The sequence below is a fragment of the Cloeon dipterum genome, chromosome 3, assembly GCF_949628265.1.
Source record: "Cloeon dipterum chromosome 3, ieCloDipt1.1, whole genome shotgun sequence".
In the NCBI taxonomy this organism is placed as follows: Eukaryota; Metazoa; Arthropoda; class Insecta; order Ephemeroptera; family Baetidae; genus Cloeon; species Cloeon dipterum.
The window spans coordinates 18288240-18309135 of record NC_088788.1 but is presented as its reverse complement, the minus strand read 5'-3'; the positions used below and the strand labels follow the sequence as shown (position 1 = coordinate 18309135).

Below are 20896 nucleotides of genomic sequence, written 5' to 3'. Positions count from 1 at the left end.
AAAATTGAGCATCAAATTGAAACATATCAGTTTATATAGAAAGTAAATTATTTTCCTCCTGTTAATCCGTATGTCGCATCAGAGATTTAAAGCCTCTTGTGTTTTCGCTCACGTGAAAGAGTGTTCACTTTCCGCGTGCATTAACAAAGTTGTTTCATCGGAGATGATCGCTGCCAGAGTGGCTGAGCAATAAAATCGTCACGAAAATCAGCGACTGCCTCTCTCATCTGATAAGCGCCCAGCGTGAAAATCGTGTTTTCACTCGCGTTGCGGTCCATATAAAAATAAACAAGCTGCTCGACGACGACGGCGCCGAAAATGACCGTGGAATGCTCAGCGTGAAGAATAATTGGCACGCTCTGCAGATATATTGTTTTGATCGAGTGGCACTTCATCGAAAAGCCATGAAGGCTAGAAGTCGAATATCTGATGGAAAAAAATAAATATTTTTCTCTCCTGGAAGCAAGGAATAATGTTTGTTTATAGCACAAGAAAGAATTCTTTGAAAAGTGCGAATTTATTTCGATAAAAACGACAAAAAAATATGTTTCCGAAATTAAACAAAAATCTGGCCACACTATTCTAATCTCGCATCTTGTGTCTATAAGTAGGTATTTTAATTTGGGCTGTAATATAAGCTGTAATCAACAGGTAAAGTTTTTGCATTATCCTCTAAATTTTTCACTCAGCTTCCGTTTCTTTTTCTCTTTGGAAATGTATGTTTGCTCACGCAGTTAGCTGTTGCAAGCGACTGAAAGCATCAACGGAATAATATTCAAAGGCGCTTTCATCGGCGAAAAATCAAACACAAATATTGTGGCCAGCACGTTGGCAGCGCGACGAGTCGAATAAATAAATAAATGTGCTGGTAAAGAGAGGGGAAAAATTGCGCGCAAGATTTGTTTTGAATGGCTTTTTAGGGACGCAACTGACATCATGATCTATATTTATGAATGTAAAAGATCCTATTTTTTTTCTCTAGAAATGCGAACTCTCCGCTGCGATTTTTATTGCTCTCTCCGCGGCGTGGGTTTTACGAAATTCGTACGACTGAGACAGCCGCTTGCTGTAATGTTATGGTTGTGTGCTCAGCCGAAAGATTCTCTTCGCCGCGTTTATTTCTCTTGCCGATGAATTTGGAAAGAGCTAGCCGCGAGAGTCGTAATTTATGCGCCTGAAAAAGCACCTGAGAGGTCACAGCGGCCAGCTCGACCTGAAGCTTTTCTGCACATTAACACTTTTCCCCGGCTTTTCGGTCCTGCTGCGTGAAAGAGATTAACGCGCCGATGTTAAAACTGCCAGGCCTCTGTTTATGGCCGAGCGCATACTTGAAATATTTCCTCATAAATTGAGGCTGCTAGAAATGAGGGGGCAGCGAATGAGGGGGAGAATCGGTAAAAAACGATAGGTTGAATTTATGCTAATCCTTAAGGAATCTTATATATTCTCAGGGCTTGAATAATTATAGAAGCCTGGCTTTTGATTTTAGATATATTAGTAATTTTTTTGCTCTTTTTATCCCTGTCCGAGGACTGGAGGACCGGGAAGGGCGCGCACTGCACTAGCACGAATGCTGAAACCTGGGTCCCAATAACACCGCGAACGGATAACATGGGCGCACCAGGCCGCACAGGGACCCAGCCCACTCAAGGGCCACTTGCCTCCGCACCGAGGACTGCATTGAAACGCTAGACATTTGTCCCGTGAAGCCAAATCACGCATGCTGGAAAGGTGCAAACCAGCAAGTAGCGAGTCGGCGCCGGTGCGCCTCCCAGTCCGTTGAGCAATTTGAGCAATATTCGAGTCACTAAACTAACCACTTTTTGCCATTTCTGACATTGGGTAGCCAGTATTAGATCTCCGAACTGCTCAAATACCTCTCATTGCTTTGACACTCCTGAGAGTGCCTTAAAAATGCGAGCCAACGGGCTGGTTTTTTCTAGTTCATATTCATGTTCTTGAAAATTAATTTAAATCAAAAGCAAATTGCTGATTAGTCAGAAATTGACGTTAAATTTTTCTTGAATTTTAATACTAGGGTTTGTCAGATTTTCTTCAGTTGACACATTTAATTTACTGAAATGTTGTGATTCAAAATTTAATTTTGTTCATTTAAACTATTTTTTATAATTAATTAATTTTCAACAGCTATATAGTAACGATGTTAACTGCAATTTATCCATTTTTTCGCTGAAAGAATGAATAAACCATTCACGTACTTGCTAGTGAATTTTTTTTAGCATAAACAACAAACTCAAAATACTATAGTGCATTTATTATTAAATTGATTTAATTTGCAATGACTTCTCCCATATGCATACAACATGAAATCACATATTCTCACACTATGCAGCGGCTGTTCCCGCAATAAAATTGTAATATTGTAAATATTTATTGACATATATAAGCTTGGAAAAAATAGAAGTCATTCTTTCTTACTCATTTACTTAGACAATCTGTTTATGATGAAATTATATTTTAAATTTAAAGCCATATAAAATTGTCGAAATAAAGAACAAAGGGAAATAAAATGTAATTTGCTGAGTTCGTTGCCGTAAAAGTGATTATTTTATCTCTTTACGCGGCAAAGAGAGAATTAAGTTCTGGCTGACCGTTTCAAAGCGCGTGCTTCTCGCAATCAATTCGACCAATCAAGCCGGATTAATCCTGAATGAGCAGATGTTTGTTTTAGAGAATCAAAAGAAACGGTGCTTGGCGATTAAATCGAGTGAAAGAACGCAATTTGTCGCCATTTGTCTGATTACAAGACTCACTCCTTTTCCCCTCACGCCCAATCGGTCGCGTGATTTATTTTGTCTCGATGGTGGAAGAACGTTTTCGCAGCAGCGCACGCACAAATAAATATATTTTCGAGACGGCGGCCGAAAATAAAATTAAACGGCGGAGAGAAATCCACACGCGCGCTTGCACAAGCGCAGGAATTCTCAAATAAATCGGAAGGATTTGTGCAGAAGCACGTTATTTGTTTTGAGAGCGCGCGCGGAGAAGGTGCCGAGATGCGGCCCGAATCAAAATGTAAATCGGGCCCCGAGAGAGAAAGAGAAAAACAAACACACGACCCTCATTTGTTTGCAGCAACTGCTTTTTCCCGCCCGGCGCCGCAGATGGCACGTCTCGGGCCCAGACACAAAGTGCCGCTCGCAAATGATGACGACAATTTGCGTCGGCGGCGACAACAAGTGCGGGAATATGTGCACGTGAATATTCTTACAAGTGGCGGCAGCAATTTGCGTTCGCTACATTTTATTTCTCTTTCCCGGGTACTCGTAAAGAGAGTATAGCATAGAATGTCAACATTTTATGGGAAAAGAATATACTTTTTTCTTCTTGTTATGGAACAAAGCAAGATGTTATAATATTCAAACAAGGTATGCAGACAATGAAACAAGCAAAATCGATTTTTGGCAAAAATTGGCGTTTCAAGTGGATGTCTCAGTTGCGTAATTGTAGGCGGCTGGTGCAGCTACAAAATTTTAGAAATGGAGTTTGGCATTGCTTGACGACGACGACCCAATTTGATTTTTAAACTTTTTGACCGGCGGCTGACCACAAGACCCAAAATATTTCGGCTGGCGCATCAAAGCGCTGGTGGCTGCCATAAGACTTCTAGTTTTAAGTTAATCAAATCGAATTTCTGCAGTATTTGTTCCGATTCAAATGAAATAGCTCAAGGAAAAAATTAAAAGATCGGATGAAATTGGAAATTTTGGGCTTAACTTCGAGTGTAAGATGCTCACGACCCACGAGATCTCGTCCGAAAATGAATTTCTGTTAATGGATTTTATTTTACTGCTGATGCATTCTGATAGATTGAACAGCCGTTGTATAGTACAATTATCTACTTGATATTATTTCATGAAGATGTTAACGAGGAATTTTTTATTACCGGTCTAGTCTTTGTTCCATTAATTCCTTTGCGGATAAATTTTAATAATGCGCAAGAGGCCAAGTGGTGAAATTTAGTAAATTAATCCTAATTTTAAAATTTCCTGGAATGTTCTAAATTGTGTTCAGTGTAGTGTTTCTATAAATATTTACATACATTGTTAAGAAGACTGATAAAACCGAAACTTAAATCATCGAACAGATTTTGAAAACCACCACAAAAAGAAGATTTGTTGCGAAAATACAACGTTAGTACCAATCCCATAATTTTCACAACCCGCCAATTATTTGCCTTTCTCCTCCTTACCTCATAACTCATAAAAAAATCATTTGAAGAAATTGTATGTTTCACACGCCTAATAATTAGGTTTTTAGAATTTTCGTTCCTTTCAAAGAAATCTTTAGCCTAATTTAGTTTGGTTTTACACACCAGCTCTGTCCCGTGCATTTTCCATAAATCAACAATTAGAAACTGAGTTAAATATAAAAACGGTAGACACCAATTTAACATCTGTTTAATATATTCATATTTAAAAAAAAGAGGGGAGACAGCATTTGCGAAAACGAGCCAGATTCCGATTCATCGCAGCCAAGCACGAAAATTAAGAGAAGCACTCAAATTAAATGTTCACACCCGCGTTGAACGCGCCAGTCGTCACCATTCAACTTGATACTCGCATTTCCTCGTTTCTTTCAACCCTTGAAAGCAAACAAGCGAAATGATGACTTGTGAATTGTTCCTCCACGGGCACAAAAAAGTGTTGCGATGAGCCACGGACGCAATTCGCCAAGTAATAAAGCGGAAAGCGTGGCCGACAGACCGACCGACTGCAGCATCGTTGCGACCCTCGCCGCGCGCATTACAATCACAGCGTCGTTATCGTCCGCTTTGAGCACACACGGTGTCTTTCTTTTATTGTGTCTGGCCTGCGTTGTGATGTACTTTGATTGTATTGATCTCGGCACAATCAGACTCGCTCGCTCGCAGTCAATCCTGAGAGCGGTGTGTTTGGCAAATACGCGCGGGTAGTACACACACACGTGCGAGTGGCGGAATTCGCATATTTGCTGCGTTGAAGTCAGCTCAAACACTTTGACTGAAAATAAAAATCATGAGCGAAAAAAGAAACGAATTGCTAGACCAGCTGAGAAGTTCTTCTCTGAATTGGCTGGGCTTTTAGCGTTCCAAACAAAAAACATAATAATGCTTCACAATTAAACGCGAAAAGTGCACAACGGGTATAAGAAACAATACAAAACCTCTAAAAGCTTTTCTGTGCATGTCATAATATATGGACCACTTTTTTTCGCATGATCCCTTCATTATTGAAAATGTGATTAATATACAAGAGATGAAGACTTCGATTATTTTACTCGTTTAAATGACAAATCATGATGGTACGGGCCAATTTTCCGAAAATATCACTGGACGCAGTGCTTTTTCCCAAAACAATCAGGAATATTAAATAAATTAGGCTTCTTTGAAACTATAGCAGGGCACTAAAGAAGTTGAATCTGAAAGGCTGAGAACGTTTTTCTGCCAATTATTTTTCAACTCTTTTTAGTCCATTTTCATATTTTTTTAAGGTGTAGCGGAAAAGGAAAAGATCCATTTGATTTTACGATCATGAAATGAAATTAAAAAATTGTGTGAGGAGAACAATTACAGAACCAATTGGAGTACAATTCCTCAAGTTTCGTCAGCAAACCTGGCTGACTATTGAATACTTACCAGTTGCCTGCTTGGCTCAACATCTGCATCTGCATGAAAACTGATCCGAAGAATATTTTCTAAGGGGCGAGCGTGATCGTTCACACCCCCCTACTGATTGATTCTGCTTTTCTCCTATCTGAAGTATTTTTTAGCGATTTTTATCTTAATTAAACAGATCACTTTTTAAAAAATCGTTATCATGCTCAGTCTTTGCAACAACAACTCTCAAATTGCTGGTTTTAAAATTTTTAAATCATATTCATAATATTTAAAAATATAGTTTGCCTTCACCCTCATAGACACGCTTTAATTGAAGGAAAATATAATTTCACGTTTAGATTGTCTGTGAATTACACATCAATTAAATTGTTTACATTCCTTTTTTATGATTGGCTGATATTAACATCAATTCATGATTTCCACGGATGTAATTCATTCAATTATTGAAATGTTTCCTGAAGTGTTAGTCATTGACTCGAAGTAGTTGCAGGAAATCTAATTCTCCGTAAACCATAGAAACTGTTTTAATGCAAGTTGAATTAAGAGCTGGTGCTTTTCCACTGACATGCATTTGAAGTAAGAAAAAATGTAAAGCACCATAGGTCGGGATGGACGGATGGAGAATCTCTTGAAAAGGCTGTCGCGTTTCCAATTCTCGTCCACTCGGAAGAAATATGAATTGCCTCTCCTGAAAGCAGTTCCACGACTTCCCCCGAGTGCACAAGTGTTCATTCATCACGAAAGAAACGCGGCGGCTGCTTTCGTCATTTGCAGCACCCTAATTAACCGAAAGAGAGCGGTTTCCCGTGTTTCCCTCACCTGCACATTGATTTATGGCGACATTTTTCACAGCAGGTAGGAAATTGGGCCGATCGCACTTTTCAATTTCCACCGTGCCGGGAGATAAATCAGTGCCGAGATGATATTAATTAAAGCAACCCGGCAACACTGACTGCTCGCAGTTCTCGTGACACTTTACAAGTTAAGCCCATTAGCCTTTTTGATCTTCTTCCTCTCCGCTTTGCTCTGCTCTGTGCAGCATCCTTTAATGGAAGGTCATTATTTCCCGCTGGCACGATCGACGACTAGTTGCTTTATTCCGTGCAGGACACTTTGTGGCATCAACAACTGTTTTGTTGTTCGCGTATTGCCGCACCACTGGCTCGCTGTCGTTCCCAGTTTGGCGAACAATCCATCAGTATGAACCTGCACCAGGTGTTTGAAGTCATAATGGTATCTCAATAATTTAGATAAGCCCTTTACGTGCAAATTTTGCTTATTATAGAAACATTCAAAAGCCAAAGAAAAGCATTGTGAAAGAAATTTCGAATAAATATGGATCAGCCTCTGGATATTGGAATTTAAATAAAATTAATTTTAAATTTAGATTGTAAACAATAATTTTTCTCCGAGTGTATACTAAAAATTAGTAGAGTACTTGTATTATTATTATATACAAGGACTTTACAATATAAAAGACTTTTAAGTATTAACAATGATAAAAAACTCATGCTGTATATGAATTTAAAAAATGAAATAAATCGAATGCAAAAGGCACAGATGAAAAAGACTGTGTTAAAGACTGACCTTCCTCTTTTCCAACAATACAGCCTCTTCAATTAATAATTTTTGAAAATATTTGTCACGATAATCTTGAATATTTTTTAGTAAATCTTTTCCCTTTTAAAATATTTGCATTCATGGACAGACTTATACTTTTTTTAAATTACGATTTATGATTATAAACGACTCCTTTTATATACTAATAACCATATATTTAGATTATTTATTTAAATTTTATTTCTAAAGAGCGTTGATGTCGTCTGGAAAAAAATGTTTTTATCTCTGTCGGTTAAAATATCTAATGAATTTCCTCTAATCTAATTATTCCCTCTTAATTTACTTATTTGTAACACAGCGTGTGATCAGCGTCTCTAATTTGAGACATGTCTTAATTCCACAATTAACTCCTCTGCGTGTGTGTTTCAGCGACTTGCGGTTCAACAAGATCAAAGAAATCCAGCCGGGTGCCTTTGTCAACCTCAAGGAACTTATCACCCTGTGAGTAAACGCCACTTTCAGGCATCAATTACAAACGACTATTTTTAAGAATTCGCTCTCTGTCGCAGTTGTCGGCTGTTGAAAACAACGCGCCCCCTTTTTACCGCTCAATTCTATTTTGGAATTTTTCCTCTCAGCCTGTAATTAGCTGCTACTCACTGCGAAAGAAATATATTATATATACGCATTATTGCCTTTTCCTTCTCGCTGTCAAGCACGCGTGTTTTGTTTTTGTAAGAGCTCCTGGAGACAGCTTAAGGGCTCGTGGAAAAGTGTTTTTATTTTTAGCACAGAAATGAACGCCGCAGCCGAGCGTACATTGTATTTACAGATGGAAAATGAGCTCATTTAGCCGCCTTGCAATAACATTTATTGGCAGCTGCAAACTCACAGAAGATCAAACAGATTGGAAATTTTCCACTAGGACGTTGCTTAATGTTTTCATATTTAAAAACGGCTCTCCATATGTAATAAAATAAATCAATGTGCCAACAAAAGTGTAAATCAGAGGGCCTTTTAGAGATGCAATCTAGAAATTTTATTTACAATCATTCATTTCAATACCTGTAATACAAAAATATTCGTTTGCAGAATCTGAAAGTTTAGAACGTTTCTCCAACACTAACGTAATAATTTGAGAGAGGAATAAATTCTAAAATAAAATATAATTAAATGCAAATTTTATCGTCGTTTGCGATCAATACCCTATAATTTTCATTTTATATCAAACTGCCTGCGCGGCACGAGCGTTTACTTTCCTGCTGCTCTCAGACCAAAATTCAATTTCCTAAAATTTTCTACCTCGCGTTGCAGGTTGCTGAACAACAATCAGATCACGCGGCTGCAGAACGGCGTTTTCTCCGGGCTGGATAAACTGAAGCATCTGTAAGTAACAAATTAATGTGGCCGCCGTGATTATTATTAATAGGCGAGCACAAATTTTCCAGCCGCGCGTCTTGCATGTGTGCGCAAATTTATAATCGCCGTCAGTTGAGTGTGTGTGCGCGATGCCTTATTTTTTGCCGCCGGCCAAACACATGGTGCTGCTCACAGTTAACGTTTTTATTCAGCCCTGCCTGCTTATTAAATGGCGAAAAACACGCTCTCGTGGTGATTACATCATGAGAGAGTAATCGGGAGCATGGGAACACTCATAAATTATTGATTGAATTTCTATCGGCTGAATTCTATTAGCATCGCACACAACAATGTGGATATTTGATATTTTTCTCGTGAGGTTGTCTCGGCATTGAATATAAAGTTTGTTCCCGGAATATTTAACAAGAGGCTATTATGTTTCCAGATACCTGTACAAAAACCGAATAAAAGACATCGAGAGTGACGTTTTCAAAGGGCTGCCCAGGCTGGAACAACTGTGAGTGCTTAAACTTCTTTATATAATTATAATATTTATTAAATAATTTCCTATTGAATAGATAGTTCTGCTGTGCTGTGAATAATTTTAAATAAATGTTTTCCTTTCACTTGCTCTTCCCAATATTCCCATATATTTAAGGATCTGTTGTACAAACAAGTTTTGGAACAGCAAAACGTCTTCCAGTTTGTATGCAAAACTTAAACAAACCTTTGCCCTTACAGCCAGTTGCTGAATATATTTCACGCCCACATTTTGTTTGGCAGAGGACATTTTTAAGCATTTCACGCCTATTTCAGATTGGTGCTGATCGGTAAGCAACATCGATTATACGCTACGTCAAATTGAATTTATACTGAGATTAATTGGTAAATTCGATTTGTGTAAAGTGCTAAATTGCTGTCGAGGAGAACTGCTGTCGGCATAATTTATGGTTTATTTGCTTGTTCATCAATCACTTTGTTGTTTTAGCTATGTAGTGAAATTTCCCTCGATTGTTTCCGATGTAATTATTCAATAATTTACGTCGTCAATAAGATAATAGATAATTTTGTTGAACGCCAACCTTGTACAACTGCAGTGAAAAATTATTTGTGACTGTAATTGCATATATTACTGTAGTTAACTCCGTTGGTGTTCAATGAATGAAATCATCATATCTATCTTTTCTAAATAAAAGATGTAAATTTTGTTTGAAATAGTCGATTGTTGCTGAATTTTATCATTTTGAACTATATTTGAAATTTTTATCTTAATTTTTTAGTGGTGTGTGGGATGAGCAGAGCCGATTACCGTATTTTTTGTGAACGCTATGATGTTCGGGCCATCAAATTACAATTAAATAGTTCTTTAAGACCAGTAAATCGATATTTGAATCAGAATTTTAGCTGAAAAATCTAAATAAAAACGTTACATTTTACGTTTTTCCACGCCCGCGCCGATTCTAAATTCTTACGCGTTGCGCCCAATCGTCGCTTTTCAACAGAGAATCCGTTAGATATGTGTTCTCCGATATAAAAGTTGCAAAATATTAAAAAATCAGCCTTGGTTCTACTTATGTTTCGTGGAAAATCGATTAACGAACGTTTTAAGTGGAAAGCGGCTATTTCACGGATAGTAGTTGACAAAATACACATAAAATGTTGCTAGAAACATGTTATTTGCAAACAATTCGGCTCGAAATCGATTATAAAATAGATTATTGTTTGTTAAAAGACACTGATGACTTTCTTTGAAAAAATCCCCAAAATCGATTATTTTTTGCATATCTCTAATTATTTCTAATCTTGAAATGTTCATATCTATCTCTCTAATCGTCATCAGTCAGAGCCAAGAAATCTTTTTTCTTATCTGTATAGCATAAGTTATCCATTTTATGAGTGAATCCTCCTATAAAGAAATTTTTCCTAAACCACATTGAGGGCGATAAAATATTGGGCATTCTGGGCAGGCACGTTGTATATGTACGCAAATGTCTTTGAGTTGAAAATCCATCCCTGGCCGCAAGTTCGTGTTTTTCCCCTTTGAGCTGGCGGCTTCTTCATCCTTGACACTGACTGAGCGTGGCGTTCATTCTTTCTTCTTATTCTTCTCCCTCCTTGCAGGTGGATCCTACAATGTTTGCCGGCGTCGTTTCATGCAATGTAAAAAAATTGTTTGTCTTGCAGGTATTTGCATTTCAATGATCTTGTTACCATTCATCCGGGCACTTTCAATAACCTCGGCGATCTCTCGAGGCTGTAAGTTGTGTCCTATAAGCGCGCAGCATCACTTTTTGTTCTTGCTCTCTTTCTCTCTCGCTCTCGCTCGCTTCCCATTCACATTTATATTTATCTTGTCGCGCGGCTGAGGCGTCTTCTCCCTCTCGAGCGCGCAGCCACACACGAGGATTCGGCCAGCCGGGCCATTAAATATTCAGATTTATCACAAGTATGCAATAATACATGCAAGCACCGCGGGTTGTCTACCCCACTGACATTTCAGGCGGCCCTCTCTCGTGAAAAATGAGCCGAGCCGGCTTTTCTCAGACGCCGCGAATTTTTCTTTCCGCCTCGCAGCCGTGCGAAAATCCGCCTTTTCAGGGTCTTGCGAGCACTTTCTACGCCGTTGGAAAATAAGTAAAAATGGAAAATAGCCTCAGCACACGAGTGACAACTAACTGCCAACGCTAAACTTTTTACTCTTTCCAAAATCCCTAGAATTTTTCACGTCACTTTTCCTCCCACGGAAAAAACGTTTCCCAAGGCTAAAATTTAAATTTTTTAAAGGAAGATTCAAATGATTTTATCCTAGATGGTCTTTATAATTGCTTAAACATTTCATTTCAATTGATATTTGGGAAGGGAAAGGAGAAGAAAAGGGCATCCGTCAAATTTGCGTGTTTCTGTTCTCCGTTTTTTCAGCATTATCTTTTTTTTCTCATTTGAAAATTTTAAAAAAATACACCATGAAATTTGAAATTAAATGGTATATACCTATTCGCGAACATTTGGCCTCATCAGGTGGTACTTTACCTCCAAAACAGAATTCATATCACAGTATTAGCCGCTGAGCTTAGCCATTCGTTAATTTCAAATTACATATTTTTTCTGTTCTTAAATCAGATAGACAGATCATCTTGGACAATTTCTTAAAAAACTTCCAATAACTAAAACATTTACTTAGCCAACGGAATAGCATCTTTGTAATTTTATTTTCTATGGAAAAATTCAGGGAAGATCCGCGTGACGAAAGGAAAATTTCCTCCGTTTTTAATCACTTGCCTCGTTTTATCCTGCATGATTGCTTCGCAGAATTTTCGATCAGCAATTCCCGTCCTTTGTTTCCACGTTGATTGATATGCTCTGTCTGAAGCACTTGGAATTGGCTCGTTCCGATCAAAAAGAGCACCTTCATATTTCTCCCCATCAGAAATGCTGTATCAAAAACAATTTTCCCGTCGATACAAGCGGCTGCTTTTTACTCCGACGTTTAAGTGCGCTCAAACACAGCTCTTTTGCCTTATTCCTTCCACGCGAGGCTCTCTTTGCGGCGCGCACAGCTGGAAATTCTAATATCCTGTGTGTATACGCCACGAACAACGAAAACCTTTGTTAAAAATGACGGTTAGCTCTGAAAATCCTCGCTATCGAAAGTCGTGGATATAAGCAAATTTTGATCGAGGAGTGTGCTGGCTCGGCTATAATAGGAAGTGAATTTTTATTGTTTCACACAAGAGGGAGTAGACGCTTGGAATCAGTAAATTTTCCAAAACGAAGAAAGGAAAATTACGTTACAAACTGTTAAATGTAATTCAAATCAATAAGAATATAAAGTTAGATTAGAAATCAAATCGGGGATTTTGCCAACATTTTTTTTTAAATTATAGCACAATTTAGAAGAATTAAAAAGAAAGAATTTATTTTGAAATTTGATCATATTTTCGAAAAAAAAGGGAAAGGAGGACTAAAAGAAGAGGAACTTTTCAATATGGGCAAAGAGGAAGGGAGACAAAAAGCAAGTAAAATGGGTTGTGGTTGAGTCGGCTTTCCTGAAAAGTAGCTTTACTCAGAAATATTTAAATTTGTGAACACGGGAGACGAGTCAGCTTTTGCTGTACATTTGAAAATGCGAGAGTGGCTTCTTTCTTTTGTGTGCTAGACGGCCAGCCGACTTGACCACATCACTGCTTGAATTATTTGCTTATTATTCTCTCTTTTACTCTACAAACCTTTTTAGCAAGTTTCTATTTTTTTTTAAATCCTGATTGAGAGAATGAAAACTTTCAAATCTCTAATTTTCTCAACAAAATAGGACATTAACATTTTTATTGCTATATTTCAAAATGATATGACAGAATTAACGAAACAAAAATATTTTTAAAGTTTTCGGACCGAATTTTGTGTGGCTGTGGATTGTTCCAATAGCAATTTTATTTCTTGCGACTGCCTAATTTAGCCATTTTTGCACACCATTCGCCAAAATGCTTCATCGCACATAGCACTTCCGAGCTAATTTTGCACTCACGCCCTTTTTGCTTTATTTCAGCCAGTTCTTTATGCATTTGCCAGCAATTTGCATTAATGCCCGCGTTTGTTTTAATGCACCCGCACCTGCCAGGCCCCGATGCCGATCAATTTTTTGCTCCCAAGCGTGTACTTGATGTCTGCCAATGCTGCTGCTGTGTGTATAAATGAATGCGGGAGCGTGCTGACGGAATTTGTGTTTTGCAATTCAGATACCTGCACTTCAACAAGATCGAAAAACTCGCACCAGGCTTGCTCAGCGATTTGCCTCTGCTCGAGCGGCTGTAAGTAAAAAACCGAGAATCCACTCGAATGAGGAGAAAATTGCCACCTAAATGGGACTGGTGTGGATTTTCGCGAGGCCAACAACGTAGCCTTTTGCACTTCTTGTCGAGTAGTTTGCATGTGAATAAGATGTTTGCGAGTTCTTTTGGCGTGGCAATACAGGTGAATGTGCGCATAGATAGCGCTATTAAGACAAGTATGTTCTCACTTTGAATGGAAAAGACACGATTCTTTTGGTATTTAAGTGGTGAAAATGAGTTGGAAATTTGGAATTCGAAATTAAGCCATTTCTTCTTTAATTCATTAGTAAGGTTGGAAATGTTAGATGTTATTCTTGAGCTTAAGAAGCCAATTAGTCTGGTTTTGGCTGAATAAGTATCAGTAATAGACTTAAATATAATATATTTTGGTTTTCCCAACCCTTTCCACATCCAAACGCTATTTAAAGCTGAAATGAGTGAAGCTAATTATTTTTTAATTAGTTTCTCGAGCTTTTTAAGTTAAATAGAAGCGCTTTGCATCGCCATAATTTGTTTTTATTTCTGTTTGACCTTTTTGTAAATGTTCAAAACAAATCTTGCGCTCTGTCTGCTAATTTTTTACACTCATAATCAAAAGGATTGCAAAAATACCTTCAGCCTCCTCTTAGAGTTCAATCTTGGTTTCAGGTTTCAGCAATGTTGATATTTAGCGATAGTAATTCATCTTGGTAGCGGAAAAATTGCAACAACCAAACGTGACTTTCCTTGTTGCAAGAAAAGGGAAAAATCAATTCCACAGTGAAAATTTGAGTGTTTGTTGAGTGATGCGCAATTTTATCGCTACATAAAGACGAATTTATGCTCCGAAAGGGTCCAGACACTAAAAATACGTAATAAAATAATTGAAAACTACAAAAATGGTTTTACTGACTCTCAAGACAGGATACTGCTGGGCAAAAATATCCTATGAGGTGGATTCTCCTGCATGACCCATCAGCCCACGAGGCATTTGCATTAAATTTTATTAACATCTAACCAAACGCATGCTGTGCTCACCAACTGGCAATAACGCTGAAAGCATAAATATGTTTGTACAAATTACCGGTTACATATATACAGCTCCGTGGCGCTTTCATAATTTTCGCACGGGAGGCACGCGCGTGCAGATCCTTATCTCTCTCTCTCTCTCTCTCTCTCTCTCTCTCTCTCTCTCTCTCTCTCTCTCTCTCTCTCTCTCTCTCTCTCTCTCTCTCTCCTCGCTTCCCTTCCTCATCTTTCGGGCAAGAAGTGATCTGCATTTTTATTGTCAGTGGCGCCCTTAAAAGGAATCGCCGCCGCAACGTAAACACAATCATGCTAATTTTGTTTTCTTGGGCCGCAGGTTTTTGCAACACAACAAACTGAAGAAAATTCCACCCGGTGCTTTCAAGAACCTCGTTTCCCTCGAAAGACTGTGAGTTTTTTCTCGCCTCTCTTTGATCTGATTACTTATGCCAAAAGCGTTTCCACTTCGAGCAATTTTTCGCACATGTGCAGCTTTGCTGAAAGTTTAAAAATAATGTTGGTTTTTATCTCGGATGTGGTGCAGGATTTCTGTGAGTTAAAGATTTTAATTACAAAGCAGTAAGTTTCAATTGAAAAAAAATTGAAGTTGAAAACTTTTACTGTATGTACAGTCCGATGCGGGCTTAATGTTAATGAGGCCTCTCGTTCATTACGAATGCACAGAATTAAGTGTTTGGAGACGCTAATTGCACATCAATTTAGCCGCTTAATTGGCACTGTGTCGTGGAAAAAAGCCGCGTTCATAATAAATAGCACATACGGACGAGACTTAACGATTGCAATTAATTCTCGATAAGGAACGAACAAAGAATTTTCTTTCTGCACACTCACCGCATGCAAATCTGGCATTTCATCTTTTATTCATGCGAGTGTCGGAATGCTGCAGGACGAGAGAAAGAAATATCTTCTTAAAATTGGTTGTCTCGGTTGCTTGTGCAGACGGCTGGACAGTAATGCCCTTGTTTGCGACTGCGAAATGGCGTGGCTGGTGAAGATGCTCAAGGAGGAGATGAAGGACACGTATACAGCTGGCCACTGTCAGCAGCCCGTCGACATGCAGGGCAAGTCTCTCACCACGATGACGGACACAGATTTCCACTGCCGTGAGTATAACCCCTTCACTCACTCAATCACTCGCTCAGACAAATTGCGCGCCCGTCCAAACAAATGATACACCTCATTTACATTTCGAAACTGCAGATAGACTCGACCATACCTCACAACAGTTGCGAAACAAGCTTCAGCAGGTTTTTAATAGCTCAAATTACGCACTTCATGGTATCTTCAGAAAAACATTTTTTAATTTATTTAAAAATTTATGTTTATCTTTGTTGAATAAATCTTCAATATCAAGCTCACATCTTGTGAAGGGATCCTTCCTGTGACATTTTTTTACTTCTGGAAAAGTTATTTTATAGACTAATTGCCAGGAAAATCGTTAAAAACTGATTAATTTTTGACCACTCTGAATTGCCCCAAGAATAAATATATTCACGCCCAAATAAAATGTCTTATTCTTGTCAGAGAAGTTTGATTTAAAATTATTGAAATTATTAACTTGAAGTTAAAAAATATATTTTTCTGACCCCTCAGCTGTCTTGAAAAATCTTCTTAGCTTCCTGTTTTCATTTTGTCCTAGCGTATATCACACGAGCTCATAAATTCTAAAAGCAATACGCTTTGAATTGAAGCCGCTTTGGCGGTCGCATTAGAAGGAAATAATCCAATGGCGAAAACGTCAGTCGCGTCGTATATTTTAACTGAAAATTATTGCGATCGGCAGTCGAATCTAATTTAAACGTGGGGCCAAGGTTGCTGCGGAATTAGAGTTCGGTTACAAATCATTTGACCCGCTGACTGCACCAATCGAAGCACACATGCGGACGCGCACACACAATTAATTTATATCGTCCCGGCAATCAAATCAGGGGATCAGAGTTGCACACCGCGGGGAATATTCAACCGTTGGATTTGGATTTTTATGGTCAAATCGAGAGATAAATTCAGCGTGTTATTGTTGTGCTCGCGGAAAAGAGTTGAAAGGCGCTGGAAATTAATGAATGTTTTTAATCCGAGCCCTAAATAACAGTGCAATCCATTTTGTTAAAACAAAGAACTTTATTTTTGCTCTGCTTTATCTCAAAATTACTGTTGATTCAAAAATACAAATTCGCAGATACTTCATAATATTTTAGTATTCAGCTGAAATGCAAATAAAATTAATGGTATTAAAAAAGACGTGCGTTAAATAGGAAAAAATTTCTGGATGGAATTGTAATTTTTCCTACACTTACTTGAGACAATTTAGAAAAAAAATTCTGGAGAGCGAATAACAGATAATTTGCTGGGGATAAATATTTTTTTAATTTTTATCTTCGCACAAAATTATTAAAGGTTTATTATTCCTTCTAGATATTTATTCTCCCATTTAACATCTTAAAACGTCGCAACGGGTCGCAACGAATTTAAATAAAATGCATTTCTTGCGCATTGCCCTGGAGCCAGGAGAAGAAGCTTGTTTTATGAGTGGCTCTGCGGCAAATTGAATCAGTGTCAAATGTCATGAGAGTGATTTGATCCAACAGGCAAGCCGGAGATCAAGGAGGAGCCGCATGACGTCGAGATCACTTTCGGCGGCACCGTCTACTTCACGTGCAAGGCCGACGGCGACCCGCAGCCAAACATTTCCTGGCTCAGGAATAGGTCTGTTCGCTTAATTAACAGCCCATTGTCTATCTCACTGTCAGCCGCATAATAAACGCGTCCGCACGCACTACACACTCGTGTATTATCTGCGGGCCACGTGCAGGAATCCGCCGCCGCGGCATTGTTTCACTCTTTCGTGTGTCCCGACACAAGATTTTGCTCCTTTTCACCGTGTCACTCGCCGTGCGCGCGGATTGTTTTGTTTATCGCTCGCTGGAGCTGCTTTTCGAGATCGTTCTTTCGCTGCGTACAAAAAGAATGGAATAGCTACGTAATTGAATCGTTTCACATTCTCCATGCATCTACCAGACCCTTTGTTTTCATCAGTTCTTTTTGCTTGTTAACATTTTAGGAGACCACATTTTTTGCGGATTAAGCATTTCCTAAAATTATTATTTCTTGAATATTTTTTTAGAGCAAATACATGGATCACAGAACAAATCTGTCTTAAATCCGTAAAAGAATCCTCGTATTTTGTTTTCTTTTGCTCATAGAATTTTCCCAGATCGCACTTGTGTTTTTATCACTTCCCAAAAATGACGATTTTCCTATTTTTAAGACTTAATTGGGGCAGAAATGAATCAAAGAATATCTTATAAAGTTATAGTGCTACGTCACATATTTTAAATTAACCCTTGCTGTCATTCATTAAAAATTTAATTCATAATATGTTTAAACAAAATCAAAGGTCAGAAATTATATGGATCAATTCATTTTTCAGAATTTTTGAACAGTTTATAAAATCTGCTCGATTTCGAGCATTTTGTCTCAATTTTTTAATATATTATTACTATTTTGGAATAAATTAAAAAAATTTCTAATGATAGTTTTTCATATTTTCTTTTGTGCAATAAGTGATGTGCATGCACACTGAGGTTGATAAGAAATACATACTTATACTGATCTCTGATCTATTACCCATCACATATTCTAAATTTAATTTTCTAATTTTTGATTGTCGATTTGAACAGCCACACAGTGGACAAAAACCCGCGTTATTCGGTTCTGGACGACGGCACCCTGATGATCTCGAACGCCGTGCTGGAGGACGTCGGCTCCTTTGAGTGCGTGGCCAAAAATTCTGTCGGCCACACAAAGTCAAGATCAGCGGTCATGCGGGTCGGACGCACTGTTGGTAATTATAATTGCACCCTCTTACAAATATCCTCTGCAATTGAGCTTGCTTTTTGCCGCTTGCTCGCTCTCTCTTTGCCGTCAAGTGGCTTTTCGTGCTTATTTCCAGCAGCGAGCGAGGACGTGCGACACATATGCCGCAAAAAGTGGCATGTTTTATGATATATGCATGTGAGCAGTCTTTAATATGACAAGGACGAGTTCCGCCACCCTCCAGCAGCCTCAGCAAATCACATGTCTCTTGTGCGCTGACATTTCCATCTTCTTGACAACCAAGATTAGTTGAAATTGATTTTTTAATGGTTACCCCCCATAGGTGAACAACAAGAAATGGACATTGGGAAAATAATGTCACACACGCTCTCGTATATTGTGCATTGTTCAGCGGCTGTTTCGGTCCCTATTTTATTTATTCTTGCTACAAATCATACAAAGTTCAGGATCTAATAAAATAAAAAAAACACGACCGAATCACAAAATTACGAAAGGGAGAATTGACTGCAGACACTTTAATTAAAGCATCGCTGCAAAAACGATGGACAAAATAAGACATCTAACGCCACTTTGAGTAATATTGTCTATCACATGTCTTAATTAGTCGCTTTTTACCTATTCACGGCACAAATGATATTTGCAGTGAGCAGGAAAATCTTTCACTTTCTGCTCTCCTTGAGTGTGTTGATGGCGGGTCGTTCCATTCCTTGACAACCCTGAATTAGAAAGTATTGTAGCCAAAAGCGCTTCGTACGAAGGCTACCCCTCAAAATTCATTTACCTCCAAAAGCAAAAATTCCCACTTCCAATTATCCAACTAAGCCAAAAATTGTTTTTTTCCTAATTTAAACCATTTTTAAAGAGTAAAAAATTGATCCTAACATAACCTGAATTGTTTAAATCCCAGATTAATGTCGAAAAAGCACACGGCTTTTGTTAACTAACAGCTATTTTCCTGAAATGCACTCAGATAAGCCCAGGTTCGCCATCAATCCGGAGGACTACTACGGCCACCAGGGGCAGCAGATTAGTCTGCACTGCACCGCGACCGGCCAGCCCAGCCCCACTGTTACGTGGTCCAGGGATGGCAGGGACGTCAGAAGCAACGAGCGCTTCCGGGTGTTGAACAACGGCACTCTGACTATTCGGCACTCGCGGGTCGAGGACACTGGATCGTACAGGTGCTCGGCCTCTAACTACCTCGGCACCATTCAAACCATTATTTACGTCAAAGTGGTCGGTAAGTGCGAGCTAATGTTTGCAAATAAAATAGGATAGTGTTTAAGAGGTTTTAGATGTTCTTTTATTCCCATTAACGGCTGACAAGGCATTAATGTAAATTTAAATGCACCAAATTAGTGTAAAATTCACGCTTTGTTATTAAATCTTTTAAAATCCTAAAAAAGGCAAAACTGCCTATTTTTCAGTCTTAATTAATCCTAACAATTAATTTAAAAAATCGCTCTAATTCCTGATCCTGAGGATACTTCCATAAATAACAGTAAAAAGTCTAAAATGATAATAATTTACAATAAAACAATTGCTTGTATGGAAAATTGGTCAAAATTAGACAATATTGGTTTACCAACAGTTTGAATTGAGCTCAAAATTGTTTCAAACCGTAGCAAATATGACCTAATTTAAATTTTAATTAAAAAATTATATTTCAATTGAACTTTTTCTTCAGATGCAAATATTTAAGTTCTATAACGACCTGAAAAACTCTTTACGTGTGTTAGGTGCTCCGATTCTGACCGAAAGTCCGAAGAACGAGAGTGCACGAGCCGGCGACATGGTTCTGTTCCGATGCCTCGCCCACGGTCAGCCATCACCGACCGTCAACTGGTACAAAGAGGGCCAGCTTATCCCACACGGCGGAAATGTCGCTCTTCTCGCCAACGGTGAGTAAATGCAGTTTGCATCTTTCCTTCGTCGTTAGCCTCTCTTTTGGAGCGACAAGGAATGCGCAAGTAGTGCCATGTATCGCGTCGAAACCCCTGGGAAAGATAGTGGATATGCTTCCCGCGCAACGCCGCTGTGGAAATGAATGCCTACCTGACTCGATTTTAAAGTGTATGCAGTGTATTACTTAGCCCCCGGGGTGCAGGAATATTTTGACGAACTTCTTTTGAGCATAATAAAAAACAATATGGTTGATGTTATGGAGCAATTGGGAGAAAATTCATTTTTACTAGGTTTTTTCTTAAAATTACATGAGTAAAAGTGCATATATTTTTTAACAAGATCAATTTTTAAAGAAAATTTAGACAGTTTTTGTCCTTCTGATGAATATTTTGAACTGATTTTATCCTGATTTAATTTCCCCGCACGTGTGTGATTTAAGGTCAAATCCTGCGAATCGAACAAGTGAAGTTGTCGGATGCGGGGCAGTACACGTGCATCGCGCGCAACACGGCCGGGCAGGTGATCGCCGGCGCGTGGCTCAGCGTGGAGGACGAACGTCGAGAGGCACCTGTGTTCCAGGACCAGCCGTTCGACTTGACCGTCGTCCCTGGGGCCACAATTGAAGTGCCCTGCAGCGCCACAGGACACCCACGCCCAGAAATTGAGTGGCGCAAGAACAGCGTGCCCATCGATGAGGATACGCAACACAAGTGAGTGCAAATTGAATCTGGATACTTGACTCTCTATTAGTTATTTTACTTGGAAG

The 20896-nt window shown here is 38.7% G+C and overlaps 1 protein-coding gene across 5 annotated transcripts in view; it reads left to right on the top strand.

The window, feature by feature from the left end:
• The window catches only part of Pxn (Peroxidasin), a 68779-nt gene that overhangs the window by 38791 nt on the left and 9092 nt on the right, over positions 1–20896 (top strand). For 2 of the 5 annotated variants that reach the window (XM_065486372.1, XM_065486371.1), the window contains 2 exons: positions 19965–20126; positions 20570–20840. In XM_065486372.1, coding sequence (XP_065342444.1) covers positions 19965–20126; positions 20570–20840 — 433 coding nt within the window. Of the gene's footprint in view, positions 1–7609; positions 7682–8494; positions 8567–8984; positions 9057–10723; positions 10796–13272; positions 13345–14707; positions 14780–15330; positions 15495–16976; positions 17095–18068; positions 18233–19195; positions 19466–19964; positions 20127–20569; positions 20841–20896 lie in introns of all 5 variants that reach the window. The other 3 variants (XM_065486374.1, XM_065486373.1, XM_065486375.1) reach the window with 3 other exon arrangements.